This window comes from Engraulis encrasicolus, chromosome 1 (genome assembly GCF_034702125.1).
Source record: "Engraulis encrasicolus isolate BLACKSEA-1 chromosome 1, IST_EnEncr_1.0, whole genome shotgun sequence".
Taxonomy (NCBI): domain Eukaryota; kingdom Metazoa; phylum Chordata; class Actinopteri; order Clupeiformes; family Engraulidae; genus Engraulis; species Engraulis encrasicolus.
In genome coordinates, this window is record NC_085857.1 from 48,400,536 (window position 1) to 48,415,997 (window position 15,462).

The 15,462-nt window shown below is 40.8% G+C and overlaps 1 protein-coding gene across 6 annotated transcripts in view; it reads left to right on the forward strand.

Moving 5' to 3' along the window:
• Nucleotides 1-15,462, forward strand: part of LOC134453587 (gastrula zinc finger protein XlCGF57.1-like) — a 52,718-nt gene that overhangs the window by 25,110 nt on the left and 12,146 nt on the right. For 2 of the 6 annotated variants that reach the window (XM_063204401.1, XM_063204400.1), the window contains exon 7: nt 2,095-3,815. The exons of 2 other annotated variants lie outside the window; for them this stretch is intronic. In XM_063204401.1, the coding sequence (XP_063060471.1) occupies nt 2,095-3,368 (1,274 nt within the window). In that variant the 3' untranslated portion in view covers nt 3,369-3,815. Of the gene's footprint in view, nt 1-2,094; nt 3,816-11,151; nt 11,320-15,462 lie in introns of those variants that run through there. 2 more of the 6 variants (XM_063204407.1, XM_063204415.1) reach the window with 1 other exon arrangement.

Here is a 15,462-nt window from a genome sequence, read left to right on the forward strand (position 1 = left end):
TCGAAACGGACGAGGGTTAGGCCTTAAAAAAATCAGGTGGAAAACGAAATGCAAACAGCAGCGATCACTGATAGAACTCATGCAGAAGGGTCAAGGGTCACACATCCACCACAACATCAGCTGTTTTTAAAGCACGTCACTCCTCACCATCACAGTGACCCTCTGATGAAGACGGAAGTAACACCGTCGAAACATGTCAGGTAAAAGATGAAAACTTTTACATGTCTTAAGGCAAAAGAAAACCCTAAGTATTTAAGTGGATATGCTTGCTGGAAATCACTTCCAAATTTTGTTTTTTGTTGCCCCCATTGACGGCAGCTGGCTAGCTATACTCAAAGTACAATGCTTCTGCGACCCATCTCTGACAATGTTGTTGTACATTTATCCCTTTTGACAACAGGTGTTCACTTTCCTATAGTAAAGTGCACTGCATTACTATTTATGTATTGTAAATGTTGAATTGCTGAGCTGTTTTTAATTTCTACAATTAAAGGCATTTGCTGAACATTCATCAGCTTTTTTCATAGGCTACTAAAACATGTGTGGAGAAGAAACATTAGGCCCTCAATTAACTTGATCCCTGTCAGTATGCATGATTTCCATAGGTCTACAGATCAGTTATTCCTTTCCACTGCTTACACTATGCGTCTTCCCTAGGCTGCACTATACAAGCACAGTAGTCATGTAATAATAATATTTATTATATGGTTGTGACGTCATCTGTCGAATGCTCCATTCATTTCAACGGGGCTCCCCAACGTTCGGACGTCTGTTATTTTTCGATAACGGACGGGTTGGTCTATAACAGACCGCTGTCAATGGCAACAAGACTTTTCACTGCTAAAGCGACTTTTCAACAAGACTCTAATCAGCTGCTGTGATAGACAGCACCCGTTGTCCTGATGGCAACAAGACGTTCACTGCTAAAGCCACTGGCTTGTATACAAGTCAGTGGCTAAAGCGAATGTTTCATATCACTCCGCAGGGGGTCCGGTCTTTTGTCACTCTAATCAGCTGCTGTGATAGACAACACCTGTTGTCCTGGCTACCTAGCTGTTGCCTAGCGGTGTTCCACAGCGGCACTGTTTTGTTTTGCGCAGCAACAATCTTAACATTAAATAGGTCTAAAGAAATGTCCCCGCCATGTATGAATCATTTAAGTATATCCATATAATAAGCGGGTTAACTTTCGGCGAGTCGGTCGCTTTGTGGAATAGCAGCACTTCAGAGAGAACAAGACCCCTCCGCTCCGCGTCGGGGTCTAAAGATTCTCTCTGTCGTGCTGCTATTCCACGGTAGCGACCTTCTCGCCGAACGTTAACCCTTACATAATATAATATATTACATGTCTTTCATTTCGTTATTGCAAGGTAATATCATCAGTAATATTATAACATCCCACACCATGTGTGGTGGTCTTATTTTTATCATCAGAGGTCTTAAAAAGATATTAAATAGTATTATACCACGGCAGGCTGGAATGTCCCATTGCGATGCATTATATCAGGTGTTGATTAATACGTAGTCCCACTTTTCTGACCGTATAACTACTGTACCAATGCACCAAGGCATGTCCTTAAGTTTAAAATGGACATAGATTAGAATGGACATATGTCACATCGCACGTCACAGCCATGGATCATTGTAAGAACAGCGATACCCTGGTCCTAATCGCAGGCTATTTAAGCCTAATCAAACTTGGTACATTTTGACTAAAAATTCCAAAAAGACACTTGGCAAAACGCATGTGTATATCCACACATGATTGTCTTGGGAAAGGTCATACATAGCTGTAACAAGTTCCCCTTTGACAGCATTTCAGAAAAAATATGTTCTAGCCCCAAGTTATTGGCAGTACATTACAAAATCTTCCTGTGGATTCTACAGAGTCTCTACTTTCAATTGGTACCAGCTACTTAAAGTATGCAGACACAGGAACCATTAAAGTAGAAATTGTGCAAAACCTTAAACTCAAAAATTGCTCCGAAGCTTAAGAGGTTATACGGCCACAGTGTCCTCAATTATCCCTTACTTATATTTGGTGATCAAAAATGTGCAGATGTCCTGTTGAAATATATATATTTTATATTGCAGGTGATGCTGAATGGATCCAGTCTAATGCAGGAAAAAATACAGATGAGAGCAGATACACAAAAAAGAGAGGTAATTTTAAAATGCACCGCTTTCAGTGCTCTGACTGCGGAAAGAGCTTTGCTCACATGGGAACTCTCAAGAGACACCAGCTGATCCACTCAGGAGAAAAGCCTTTTCAGTGCTCTGAGTGTGGAAACAAGTTCAGTCGAATGAGTAATCTCAAAGCACACCAGCTTATTCATTCCGGGGTAAAGCCTTTTCATTGCTCTGACTGTGAAAAGAGCTTTGCTCGCAAGGGATCTCTCTGGATACACCAACTGATCCACTCAGGAGAAAAGCCATTTCAGTGCGCTGACTGTGGAAAAAGGTTTCGTGCAAAGGGCTCTCTCAAGACACACCAGGTGGTTCATTCGGGTGAAAAGCGTTTTCAGTGTTCTGACTGTGAAAAGACCTTTTCCTACAAGGGAGCTCTCAGGAGCCACCAGCTGATCCACTCAGGAGAAAAGCCATATCAGTGCTCTGACTGTGGAAAAAGGTTTCGTAAAAAGGGCTCTCTCAAGACACATCAGGTGGTTCATTCGGGTGAAAAGCCTTTTCAGTGCTCTGACTGTGGAAAAAGTTTCAAACTAATGATACAACTCAAGTCACACCAGCTGGTTCATTCAGGTGAAAAGACTTTTCAGTGCTCTGACTGTGGGAGAAGTTTTAGTCGATTGGGTAATCTCAAATACCACCAGAAGATTCATTCAGGGGAAAAGCCTTTTCAGTGCTCTGACTGTGGAAAAAGTTTCAAACTAATGAGTCATCTCAAGTCACACCAGCTGGTTCATTCAGGTGAAAAGCTTTTTCACTGCTCTGACTGTGGGAGAAGTTTTAGTCGATTGGGTAATCTCAAGGAACACCTGAAGATTCATTCAGATGAAAAGCCTTTTGAGTGCTCTGACTGTGGAAAAAGTTTTAAACTAAAGGTTAGTCTCAACGCCCACCAGAAGACTCATTCAGGGGAAAAGCCTTTTCCATGCTCTGACTGTGGAGAAAGTTTTAAACTAAAGAAGCATCTCAAAGATCACCAGAAGATTCATTCGGTTGAAAAGCCTTTCCGGTGCGCTGACTGTGGGAAAAGTTTTAGTAAAATGAGCCATCTCAAGTCACACTTGAAAGTCATGTTTCATTCAAGAGAAAGGCCTTTCCAGTGCTTTGACTGTGGAAAGTGCTTTACTTACACGGGAGCTCTCAAAGTACACCAGATGATTCACTCAGTGGAAAAGCTCTGACTGTTAGAAAAGTTTTACTCGAATGAGATCTCTCAAACAACAACAGGTTATTAATTTGGGGGGGGAAAAGCATTTTCAGTGCTCTAACTGTAAAAGGAGCTTTCGTCTTTTGTCTACTCTCAAAACCCACCGACTGCTCCATTCAGATGAAAGGCCTTTTCAAGTCCCACTGTGGAAAAAGTTTGTCAAAAAGGCCATCTAGAGACCCACCAAAAAAAAAACTATTGCAGAGACAAAATCAAGGTAATGCTGTAAATGTAAAGGACAAGTGCACTATTTACTCTGAATTGTCTGAAATGTTTTAGTCCCCCTTGCAGTTTTTTTTAATGCTTGCTCCTGTCGCCGACCGTTATTTGGCTAATTTGGATTTCCAAATGTAAGTCCAAATACGTTCTTAAAAACCACCCTAAACATTTGTTTTCATCTCACTAAGTGGTTATGGGTGCTCACTGCCATTTCCCAACAGATTTGAAGGCAAAACATGCCTTTTTTCAGTTTTGATTTGCCATTCTGTGAATGGGAAAAAAAAATGTATTTACAAAATGTTACATAAAACACGAGAGAAGCCATGTTTTGCCACCAGTGAATACCTCTGAACAATTGGTGAGTATATCAATATTCTTGAAACAAATGTTTAGGGTGGTTTTATATAGATGGCTAGAAAGCCATTTTGTTGAGGATGAGTTTTGTACAGTCTTACTTTTTTATATGTTCTTCTTCGGTCCCTCGTTGAGCTACTTTCTACGGGCTGCCTCCTCACAGAGTACATTTCACACTTAGTGCCTTTGCAATCCCTGCCAATAAAGCCAAGAGCTGTACTTTTCCCGTTCACATTTTTATGTCCCCTGTTCTTAGAGGGACTCTCAAATTCTTTTGTTGAGAAAGCTCATAAAGTTGAAGTCATCAATGACAATCCTGAGATTCATAATTCACTATGAGAATTTTCAAGTGCTGTGCTGCTGCACATAGCTAAAACGGACATAGCATAAGGGAGGGTGCTAGACATTTTGTCAACAAAACAGCACATTGATGCATGTTGATTAAATGTAACAACCATCAATGCATTTTCAAGTTGCTCAAGAAATTTTTAAAAAAGCAGAGTGAACAATCCAACTTATCTGTCTGGCGATGAAATTCGAAGTAAGAGTAATAATCCAATCACAGTTTCGGCGCAGTGCGTACGGATCTGGCCAAGAGTATTTGGATTATCCCCCAATGCATACATACTGTAAAGCGCCATAGAGTGGACGCTGACCGTAAGCTACTGTAGCACTAAGTAAACAACATAGAAACACAATTCTTGTGTTAAACAAGACGGAAGCATCGCAGACACTTTGCAAGGTGTACGCAGAGAGGGTAGAGGGGTAAGGGGTGCAACAGTGACGTCACCGGCGCAAGGCAACAGTTCCGGACCGTTATCAAAAACATTCTTGGGTTGGAGCCTATCTTGTCGTTGTGACTTAAAATGTGCAGATGATGACATAAGCTTTTGACTGCCTGTCTTTCTGCCTGTGGTTTGAATGTCTGTTCTACCCATCACAGAGCTCCCAAAATCGCACATAATAGTGAATAGTTGTGAAAAATACAAAAACCCCAGTAAAAAACAGGTTTTTACGTCTTGGGAGCACTAAATGGGCATGGGCAGTAAAAACGGGTTTGGTACGTGACTTTGGAGTCAATGTGTTAAGCACAGGTTTGGACATTCCCATAGACGGCCATTCTATGGCCAGTTGAGACAAAATCCAAATAAATGAGACCGTAGCAAACATCAAAATAAACAATGAGGGGGACTATCAAAATAGTTCATTTGTCCTTTGAGAGTCTTGTTGTAAAATGACTTAAACATTTAACTTTTTAGGCCTATTTGAAATGACTAGATGTGTGTAAATTCTTGCCATTCAAATATTTTGAGAACATGCTTTTTAAAATGCAAGGCAATGTACAGTACAAAAATGTAAATTCCCTAAAATGTTCCAAAATGCATTTCAGTTATTTTGCAATGAAGCTCTTCAGATTGACATTTATATTAATAACAGGTAGTGTTCTAAATGTAGACATTACATTACATTACATTACATTACATTACATTACACTTAGCTGACACTTTTATCCAAAGTGACTTGCAGACATTACACTTATGGGGTATTTGTTTCAGTCCCTGGAGCAATGTAGGGTTAGGTACTATTGCACCAAATTGTTTTTTCCTCAGTCTATACTGAATAATTTTCCAAAAAAAAACTTGAAAAGTGAGTTTTTCCTCACCTCTTTTGGCACCAGGGACCTCATCTGCATTCCCCGATCCTTGTGACTGTAATGCCACTTGCTTTTGGTCTAAACTGTCTGATTCCTGTGAATTTTATGCCATTTTAGTACTTTGACAATATAGCTTTTGCCTTTACTTGTCTTCTTTTTCAACCTACCATATTAGATTATTTCAGCATTGTTTTACTTATTTTTTATTTTCATTTTCTTTCATTATTTTTTACTATAGTTGATCATCTAACTGTTGAGCGCATTGTGCTGCATGTCTTGTATGAATGGTGCTACAATGGCTGCAGAATGTAAATAAATGCATAAACACAGGAAAGTTCATACTTGGAAAATGTTCATATATGTAGGCCCAGGTGTCTATGAAGCAGCTTTCAATAAAACTATGTGTATTATCCCTGACCCGTTTTCATGCCTGCATTCTTGAATCTATAAAACGGTGGGTGTGGGTGTGGGTGTGGGTATTTGTATGTGTGTGTGTCAGGGTTGCCAGAAAATGCTCAAAACCCGCCTGGAAGCACCAAATCCCGCCCAGTCCTATTGATTTCTATGGCCGAATATTAGACAAAAAAAATGCCCAAGTGCCATTTTTGCCCGCAGACAGCCATCCTAAGTAGCCCAATTGGCAACACTGGTGTGCACGCGCACAATTGTGCATGTGTGCCACACCCTTCTAGTTACGCAACACCTTCAGCGTTGCCTTTATAAGGGAATTCACCTCTGGTCATTGTGTGCTGTTATTACAGATAATTTATCCGAATTTTGCATTTTACATTAGAAAAATCAAGTAATTTGCATTATTTGGTTTCATTAAATACAATTATGTGCTGAACCGCGATTGTCAAGGCTATTTTAATGTACTCAGTTAACCAGAATGCACTGCGGGTAACTAAGCCGTGTCGTCAGGTTATACGTCACCGAATTCGAAGGAATCTTGTGTTCTGGCTGCTCAGTGCACATTGACAGCAGTCGTGGCTGGTTTTAGGACAAGGCTAATATCTGAGACAGATTGATGTTGAAAACATAGACTGTTAAAAAAACAAAAACATGAAATCGTGCATTTTCCTTATCGGGTCTCATTGCGCTAACTGGCTACTGACAGCGAATAAAAAGCGAATGGAAAAACAAACTGTTGAGAAGTGCTGCTCGTGTTGCAACTGTCGCTGTCCTCAGATTAGTGCTGAAACGGAAAATGAGAAGGTAGCCTAACCTTAAATTTAGCCTATTAAAAATGTTGTGCTCATTAAAGAAGGAAGTAGCCTAGCCTATCTATCTCTGCTCATATTTTATATTTAATCCCCTCAAACCCAATTACGAGGCGGACTTGCTGTCCGTTCAACCAACTTTATCAAAGAGCGCTCGCTCTGTCTGTCTGTCTGTCTCTCTCTCTCTCTCTCTCTCTCTCTCTCTCTCTCTCTCTCTCTCTCTCTCTCTCTCTCTCTCTCTCTCTCCTCTCTCTCTCTCTCTCTCTCTCTCTCTCTCTCTCTCTCTCTCTCTCTCTCGTTTGACCAAAAGCGTTTCATCCGGATCTCTGTTAGCCTACAAATAGGCGAGGCCTACAAGCCTGAGGAAGTTGATTAATAATAAATTAAATGTGCAAGCTGGCTTTTAAAAATGGTCTTCATCCTTTCATTGACTCTAATGCAAGTTCAACATTGCCACTTGGTTGCACCGTGTGCACGCATTTCTGGGCATTTGCAGGTTGCTTTCTGTTTTTAGAAGTTACTTGCGTGAAACTGGCTTACAAACCCGCATAAATAGCAGAGAGAGTAGAGAGAGAGAGGTTCCATTGGCCCATTGTTTCCTGGTTCTATTATTGCCCCCTTTAGGCAGACCTAGGCAGACCTAAGGACTGTTCTATTCAATGCTAGGAGCATTATGACACGGCCCTTTAGGCAGACCGGAACCTGGTCGCGTTAGGTGCCCATAGAAGCCTATTATGTTGGCATATCTCTATATACTTAAAGAATCTCTGTTAATAGCGCATCGGGAAGGACACCCCACCATCTCCTCTCCAGCTTGCCAGTTTGAGGGAGGTGTTGGGTACCGCATTTTGAAGATGTAGGTTATCGTCGCTTACTTTGGTCAAGTGTTTAATTTATTTTGTCCGTTCGCGTCTCCCCTGTCCCTCGAGAGGAAGTGTGTTTATCATTGATGAAAAAAGGCGGCCCTGACTGTCTGGGGAATGCGCTGGACAATGACTTGACAGCAGATTTCAGTAGTCTGCCTTGGTGTGCCGTGTTCTTGCTCGTGCTTTTTAAATGCAACCAAGTCAAAGTGCAATAGCCTAATGATAGCCGGCGCACACATTTATTTTTATTTTATGCGTTTGCAGAGCACAGCAGTGCAAGGAGGATGACACATGGGTCACGATCGTTTGAGGATAGAAATGGTTGCAGCCTCCTTCAGCAATCCATCAAATAATCAAAAAAAGGCAGGACGCCAAGGCACTCTTCTAAGATAAAACCGCTTTATTAACAAGGCTAGTTCATGTTTGAACTTAAATAATTAAAAATACTGCCACTGCCAACATGTTTCGGCCACTACAGGGCCTTCATCAGGGCACAAGGTGAATCAAGCAGTGTCGCACACAAGAGTCTCAAACACACTAATCAATCAGCTGATTGACTCAAGGTGACGTAGGTGGAGTCTGCTCCTGCAGAGCTGCAAGGTACATACTAACAACCACAACAATAGAAAAATGCCAGTGGCAGTCTTAAAAATGTTAAATGCATGAAGAGTATCACATTACTGGAAAGAAAAACAAAAAGACATTACAAAGCTCGATGGTTCAAAGAAAAGATATCATATCTATATTGTCATTAAGACCAGGGAAACGCATGGCATTAAGCCTATGTATCCAGCGACCCTCTTTCTGATTCAACATCTTCTGTCTGTCTCCTCTTCTAGGAGAGAATAATAAGGTCATTACAACTTGCTTGTAGGCCTAATAGGCTACACCTGGCAGGCGTAGACATCGTGGCCTGGTGCGCTCCAATATCACAGATGATTTGTAATGACAATGAGCACTAATAACAATGCGGACAAAACTTTTTTTTAAGCAGTTGGATTGAATGCACCAAGGCTTTTAGTAGGCCTACTGTGCAATAACCTATACTTAAAAGATTCTCTCAACAACGTAAATATCTCCTCCATCCTCAAAATGTGTTAGCCTATCTGCCTGGCTGCTGTTCTGTTCCATGCCGCCTGTCATACTGAGGTGATTTGATGACGCATTAAATCAAATCACCAAGCAACGTTCTACTGGAATTTGTAGTCGTTATTTTTTCTTCCGGTGATTTAGTGACGCTTCAAATCACCATTTCTAAAACAATGAACAACTATCATATTTAATATCGTCGGCTTGATACCAAAACCGCTTAAGTCCGATTTTTAGGTTTTCGGAAAACAGGGAAAAACTAATTTTCCTAGGGGGCGCCAAAAACCAGTGGCGGTTCTAGGAAATCTGAGATCCTGGACAAAGAGCAATTGTGAGTCCCCCCTAATAATTTTGGTTAAAAGGAGATTTTTGCAGAACTTTACTCCCTACCACTTCTGCATCATCATGTCATCCTGTCTGTGTCATTGGTCAATGACAAACAGTACCTGTCTAAGATGTTAATTGGTTTTCTTTATTTATTTTGAGTGAAGCTGCAAGTCAAACATGAAATGCCCTCTAAGGGAAGCAAAACACTTTAAAATAAATTATTTGATGCAGCACAGCAAGAACAATGCACTGTACATTATTTTGATAGTTGTACTATTCTTTTTTATTTTTATTCCAAACTTTAATCCTGGAAATTGTGAATGATTGAAATTGTAATAGTCTAGCATGCTGGTAAATCTCATATCTACCAACAGATTTTCACAGTTTTCTTTTAGTTTCTTTTAGTTTAGGCGGTTTTGGTAGCAAGCCGACGATATAAAGGTATAATATCCAGTCGCAGCATAATCCCCTGTTATAATGTGGTCAAATACAGAGATAGGGCACAACAGGGCCGTCGTTAGGCCTATTTTAGGGGGGCTTTAGCCCCTTACATTAGTATTAGCCCCCCCTTTAACAATTTTGCAAAAAAAAAAAAAAACATATATATATATATATATATATATATATATACAGGGTGCGATTTGCTCGGGGGGATGGAGGGGATTGTCCCCCCTTCTGGTTTTTATCTCTGCTAGAAAAATATCCTTGCGAATAGGCCTATCAAAATAAACTAACAAAAATGTTGACATGACAGGCAACTTGTGACCCTTTTCTGCAGTCTACATTGCACTCGCTTTCAAAATTGCCCGACGTGGTGGAAGCTTTGATGTTTACGAGGTCTCGGACCCAACTAGCCTACTTGGCTAATGCCTATAAACAGGCGCGCAAGAAGGGCGCATTGCATTGCATTGCGCAGTGTCAGTGGGGGAGCAAACAAAGGAAATGTTAAAAATACATTTGGTTTGAAATAGGCTACTTTGCTTCCAACTCCCGACTGTTCTGAGTGGCTATGCGAAAAGACGCACCGACAGTAGCATGTTGCAAGAGGCGCCATCCCTGATCACTTTCCTCTGGGTTTGTTAGACTGCAGAGGAGGTGCGCGTTGCGCCTTCTCGCTAATTGATGAGGTGCCTATTGGATGCAGAATGCAAATGGCAAAAAATCAGGTGCTCTAGGAAGGGAGGTGCTTTAAAATGGAGCAGAAAAGTTGAATGAATGCACCACAATCAATTAAAAGACTGCAAAAGGCAGGAATTACCTACGCCACTGGAACTAGGCTATGTGAAACCAACAGTCATCTGTGTGCAAAAGTGCGTCCTGGCAATCAGGGTGAACCGAACCGCATATAGGCTAAACACGGCTCGCTGCTTTAGGAAGGGAGATGCTTTAAAACGGAGCATGAATGGATTGTAAGGGCACCACAAGCAAATGAAAGACCCCAACAGGTAGGCATGAAAGCTACTTGAATTAAGACTACGATATGAAACCGTCAGCTGTGTGCAAACTGTGTGGCTGGATGGCAGTCCTCTTCCTCCTTTAGATCAAAGAAAGCTCCCGCACACTGTTCACATTTGCATGGTTTAATGCAACGTTTCGGTCTACTGACCTTCTTCAAGCATACTTTAACGTTGGTGACTTTGGGGTTCCACTCCTACGCACCTGACCAGGGAGGTGTGCAAGAAAATCTTCACTTACTAAGTCCTCTTCCTCCTGAAATCCACCACCAGCTCCTTGGTCTTGGCTGTGTTCCGGAGCAAGTTGTTTTCTCTGCACCACCCCACCAAACGCTCTACTTCATCTCTGTAGGCAGAGTCATCCCCATTTGAAATAAGTCTAACTACTGTGGTGTCATCAGCACATTTCACTATGATGTTGTTAGCGTAGCAGGGGAGCAGCCGTGGGTGTACAGTGTGTACAGCGGAGGACTTAACACAAACTAAACTAAATTTCTAATGTAGTCTTTAGGTTAGTCTAAGCCAGGGGTTGGCATCCTTTGTCTTTAACTCTGACTGGATCTTTTTTCTCCAGCAGCGGAGATCTCCGTAACATTACAAGAGGAGGAGGAGGAGATAAAGGAGGAGAAACAGGAGGATGAGGAGATGCAGGAGGAGGTGGAGCTGATGAAGGAGGAGGATGGAGGAATGCACACTTCAGATGGTATAGACAATCCTCACTACAATCTCCGTACTCGTACAAGTACGTTTGAAAACCATTCACTGCAATTAACAATTTTAAGACTATTGTGTAAATGACAATAGGGGCCTATGGATAACAAATCCCATATTAATGTATTGTCAGTAGTGTACTTGAAACAAATAATTTACTGATGACTTTGGTAACACTTTATAATAACAAATGCGTCATAAACACTTTATTAACATTTTATAATTAGTGCTGCAACTAGATTTTTAAAAAATGTAATGAATTAATCTAATTTAATCTCATTTTCATCATCACTATATGGGATACTTGGTATGAGAGAATAGGGTTGGGAAAGGGCTACTCCATGACTTTAAACAGACTGAGGCCCACAATAAAAAAAAAAATACCTCTGATATAAAAGAACTATCAAAATTGAATACCATAACCGCCAACCTAATGTGTCAATAACACTAGTAGGGCCCTATGAAATCTGTTTTTATTTTTTCTCAAGTTCCGTTTTTTCAGTATTATGTTTTTGCCATAGAGGATTTTTTTTTACATTTTTCAACTTAGTTTTAACTTGGTTGTTTTTTATGATTATTTCGAACTGGTGGCTGGACAGAGCATAAAATACTAGGTAGGCTAGAAAAAAGAAAAGTGAAATAACCTAGTCATTGTTGTAATATCAGTCCTCAAAAACACTCCAGTTAACAAGGTTGAAATGTAGGCTACGTGTGTATCTACTGATAGGCCTATATACGCACACAAAGAGAGGGAGATGTCATGACTTTGACTGCATCTCTTCAAAGTTATTGCTTACTTCTGGTCACTGTGCTTCTGGCTCACAAAGTTAACAAGACACACCATTTCAGTTTTTATTTCCCAACGGTCACATCTGTTGTAGCCTAACAAACTCCACTTGTGCCTTGCATCGTATGATTTCATTGTTAATTAAATCGTGGTGGAGGACCGTCTGTTCTCTCTGTCGCATTGCACATGTCTTGATAACAGACAGACAGAACAAATTATTCCTTATTATTCCTGACTGTTTACTAGGCAAAGTTTGCCTACTCTTGACTTTTTGAGTTTTTAGATTTCTGTACTGCACTGGGACGGGAGACGATGGGAAATGCGGCGTGGGAGAGGGATGCGTTCACAATATTTGACAGGGAATGGAAGTGACGCATTCATTGACAGTGTGCAGACTGAGAGAGTTTAAAAAGGGGCATGAGCGGTTTTGTTTCTTCCCAATGAAACGCGAACTGCGCTTTTCACTCAAGGCTATTGATAATCAGTTGGAGAAGACCACCGCAAACAGGAGAGGAAATGCAATGTCGCTAATATTTCATCTTAACAGTGGGCTTGTCGAAGCGAAGATGAAACTGTTGATATGTCTCGTGTTGCCGTCCTGAAATGCAGATGTTTATAACAAGATGACTGACTGCAGTTGCTGGGAGATGTACGTGCATATCCAAATGACGGGACGGTCTATATTAATCACATATTGAAACTAGGGCTGGGACATTAATGCAATCACGCGATTCGATTCATTAATTAACGCTATTAAAAAAAATAATCGCACTATAATACAGCTATATATTTCTGGATTAGACCAGTGGAGGGCAGTATTATGTCTCATGGTGAACAGCTAGCTGAAATTGAGAAGAGTTCTCTCTTCTTTTAAAAATGAACAAGATTTTTATATTAACCACTTCACTGTCACACACATTTTATACATTTTTGGCTTCTTTTACGCCAGGGGTTGCAGTCATATCCCTGTTTGTGCTACACTAACACCCATGCTCTTGTTTGAAAGCTACGAGTCTAGAGTTTGTCACTAAATAGTTAAAAGAGCACTCTTATGTTTTGTTACAAATCTACTTGAAATAAAACACATTTCTAGAAAAAAATGGAGAAAATGAATGTTAATCCAAGTAAATGTCACTCTGAAAGCAGTTCTCCCGATGAAACAGGGAAAAAAACATGCCTCAATTCTTATTAAAAGTCCAGGACAAAGGATCCACTGAAAACACGTAAAAACAGGAAACATGTGGATGTCTTGCATCCTACCAACACCAGTCTCATCACAAGGCCGATCTATAGCACACATTTTCAGGCTGACGGTCCTCGGATACCAGGTCCTGGCTGTGGTGGTCATCAGAGCTGGATCTATTGTGCTTATTGTGCGAGGTGTTGTGGCTCTTCAAGCCCAGGCAATGTGCTTTTCGCTGGGGCACCCTGTGGACACGTGGGATTTTTTATTTTATTTTTTCCCGATCGGAAATGACTACGGCCTGGAGACAACACCCCCCGCCCTCCTCATGGAGGTCAATGTACTCACCTTATTCCCCGTTTGCCTGGCCTTTTATATGCCAGGACTTGTAGCAGTTCCTCGTGGGTACCATGCACAGGGCAACATCGCATGTGGTGCATAGACGTGGTGTCTTCTGTCTACAATTCACACACTGTCGCAGTCCTTCTGTGCCATCTTCCCCGAAGTGTGTGGGCATATGCAAGGCATCAGGTGGTGGCGCTGGTGGTGGTGGCGCTCGTGGAGGAGAGGGGACAATTTCACCATGTCCAGCACGCCGGTGCTCCAGAACCAGCTTCTCACGGAAGGCTTTCTGACATAAGGGCTTTCCCCCCCTGTTTTCCATCATGTACAGTGAGGAGAATAAGTATTTGATCCATTGCTGATTTTGTTGGTTTGCCCACTAATAAAGACATGATCATTCTATAATATTAATGATAAAATGTATTCTAATATAGAGAGACAGAATATCAAAAAGAAAATCCAGAAAATAACTTTGAAGAATATATTTTAATTGATTTGTATTCCATTGAGGAAAATAAGTATTTGACCCCTCTAGTCAAAGAAGACAAAATACTTGGTGGCAAAGCCCTTGTTTTCTCATTCAGAGGTCACTTGTTTCTTTCAGTTAATGACAACGTTTGTATATTAGAAATGATTTTTGTCCACTTTTCTTTGCAAATCATCTCTAAAGCATTTAAGTTGTATGACTGTAGCTTGGCAAACGGGATCTTTTGTCCCCTTCACAGGATTATTATAGGGTTAATGTTTGGAAACTGTCTAGGCCACTTCATGACCTTAATGTGCTTCTGCTTGAGCTACTCTTTCGTTGCTTGGGCTGTATGTTATGGATTATTATCATATTGGGAGGCCAATCCATGACCCACCTTCAGTCTAGTGGTGGTGGGAAAGAGGTTGGCATGCAGCATTGTACGTTTACATGTCTCCCTTCATCCATTTCTTGATGATGTGAAGTTGTCCTGTGTCTTGGCTAGACAAACAACCTCAAAACATAATGTTACCACTTTCATGTATGATGTTGGAGAAGGTGTTGTTCTTGGGATCATAGGCAGCATTTCTCTTCCTCCAAACACATCGAGTTGTGTTAATGCCAAACAGTTTGATTTTGGTGTTATCTGATTCCAGCACCTCCCAATCATATCCTAATCCAGTTTCCCTCTGAAGCAGGGGTACCATACATGCACTGCAGGATTTTAATCCGTTGTGGTATTAAGTGTTCCCAATAGTTTTCTTAGTGATTGAGGTCCCAGCTGCCTTGAGATCATTTTCTAGCTCCTCCCATACAGTTTTAAGGTGCTTTATCTCTTTTTTTCTGGTTATTAAATTCCCACAAGGTCAAATCTTGTATGGAACCACAGACAGGCCTAAGATTGATGATTGATGATCATTTTGTATGTCCTAAAATTGGGAAGAAATGCACCAACAGTTTGCTCTTTAATATCCAGGAGCCCATTTCAGCTTTGTTGAGTTCTAAAATCTTGTCCCTGACATGCTTTGACAGCTTTTTGGTCTGTCCCATGTTGGCGAGTTTAGTTTGATTGATTGACTGATTCTATGGACTGATTCTGCAGATTCAATGTGTCTTTTGTGCAGGTTGCTATTAACAGGTGTGTTCAATTCAGATAACAAGTTGATTGGAAGTGCCATTTGATCTGCGGGATCAGAACTCTTAGGTTGGCAGGGGATCAAATACTTATTTCCCTCAATGAAATATAAATAATTTAATATATATTCTTTAGAGTTAATTTCTAGATTTTCTTTTTGATATTCTGTCTCATCATATTATAATACATATTATCATTAACATGAAAGACTGGTCATGTCTTTATTAGTGGGCAAACCAACAAAATCAGCAAGGGATCAAA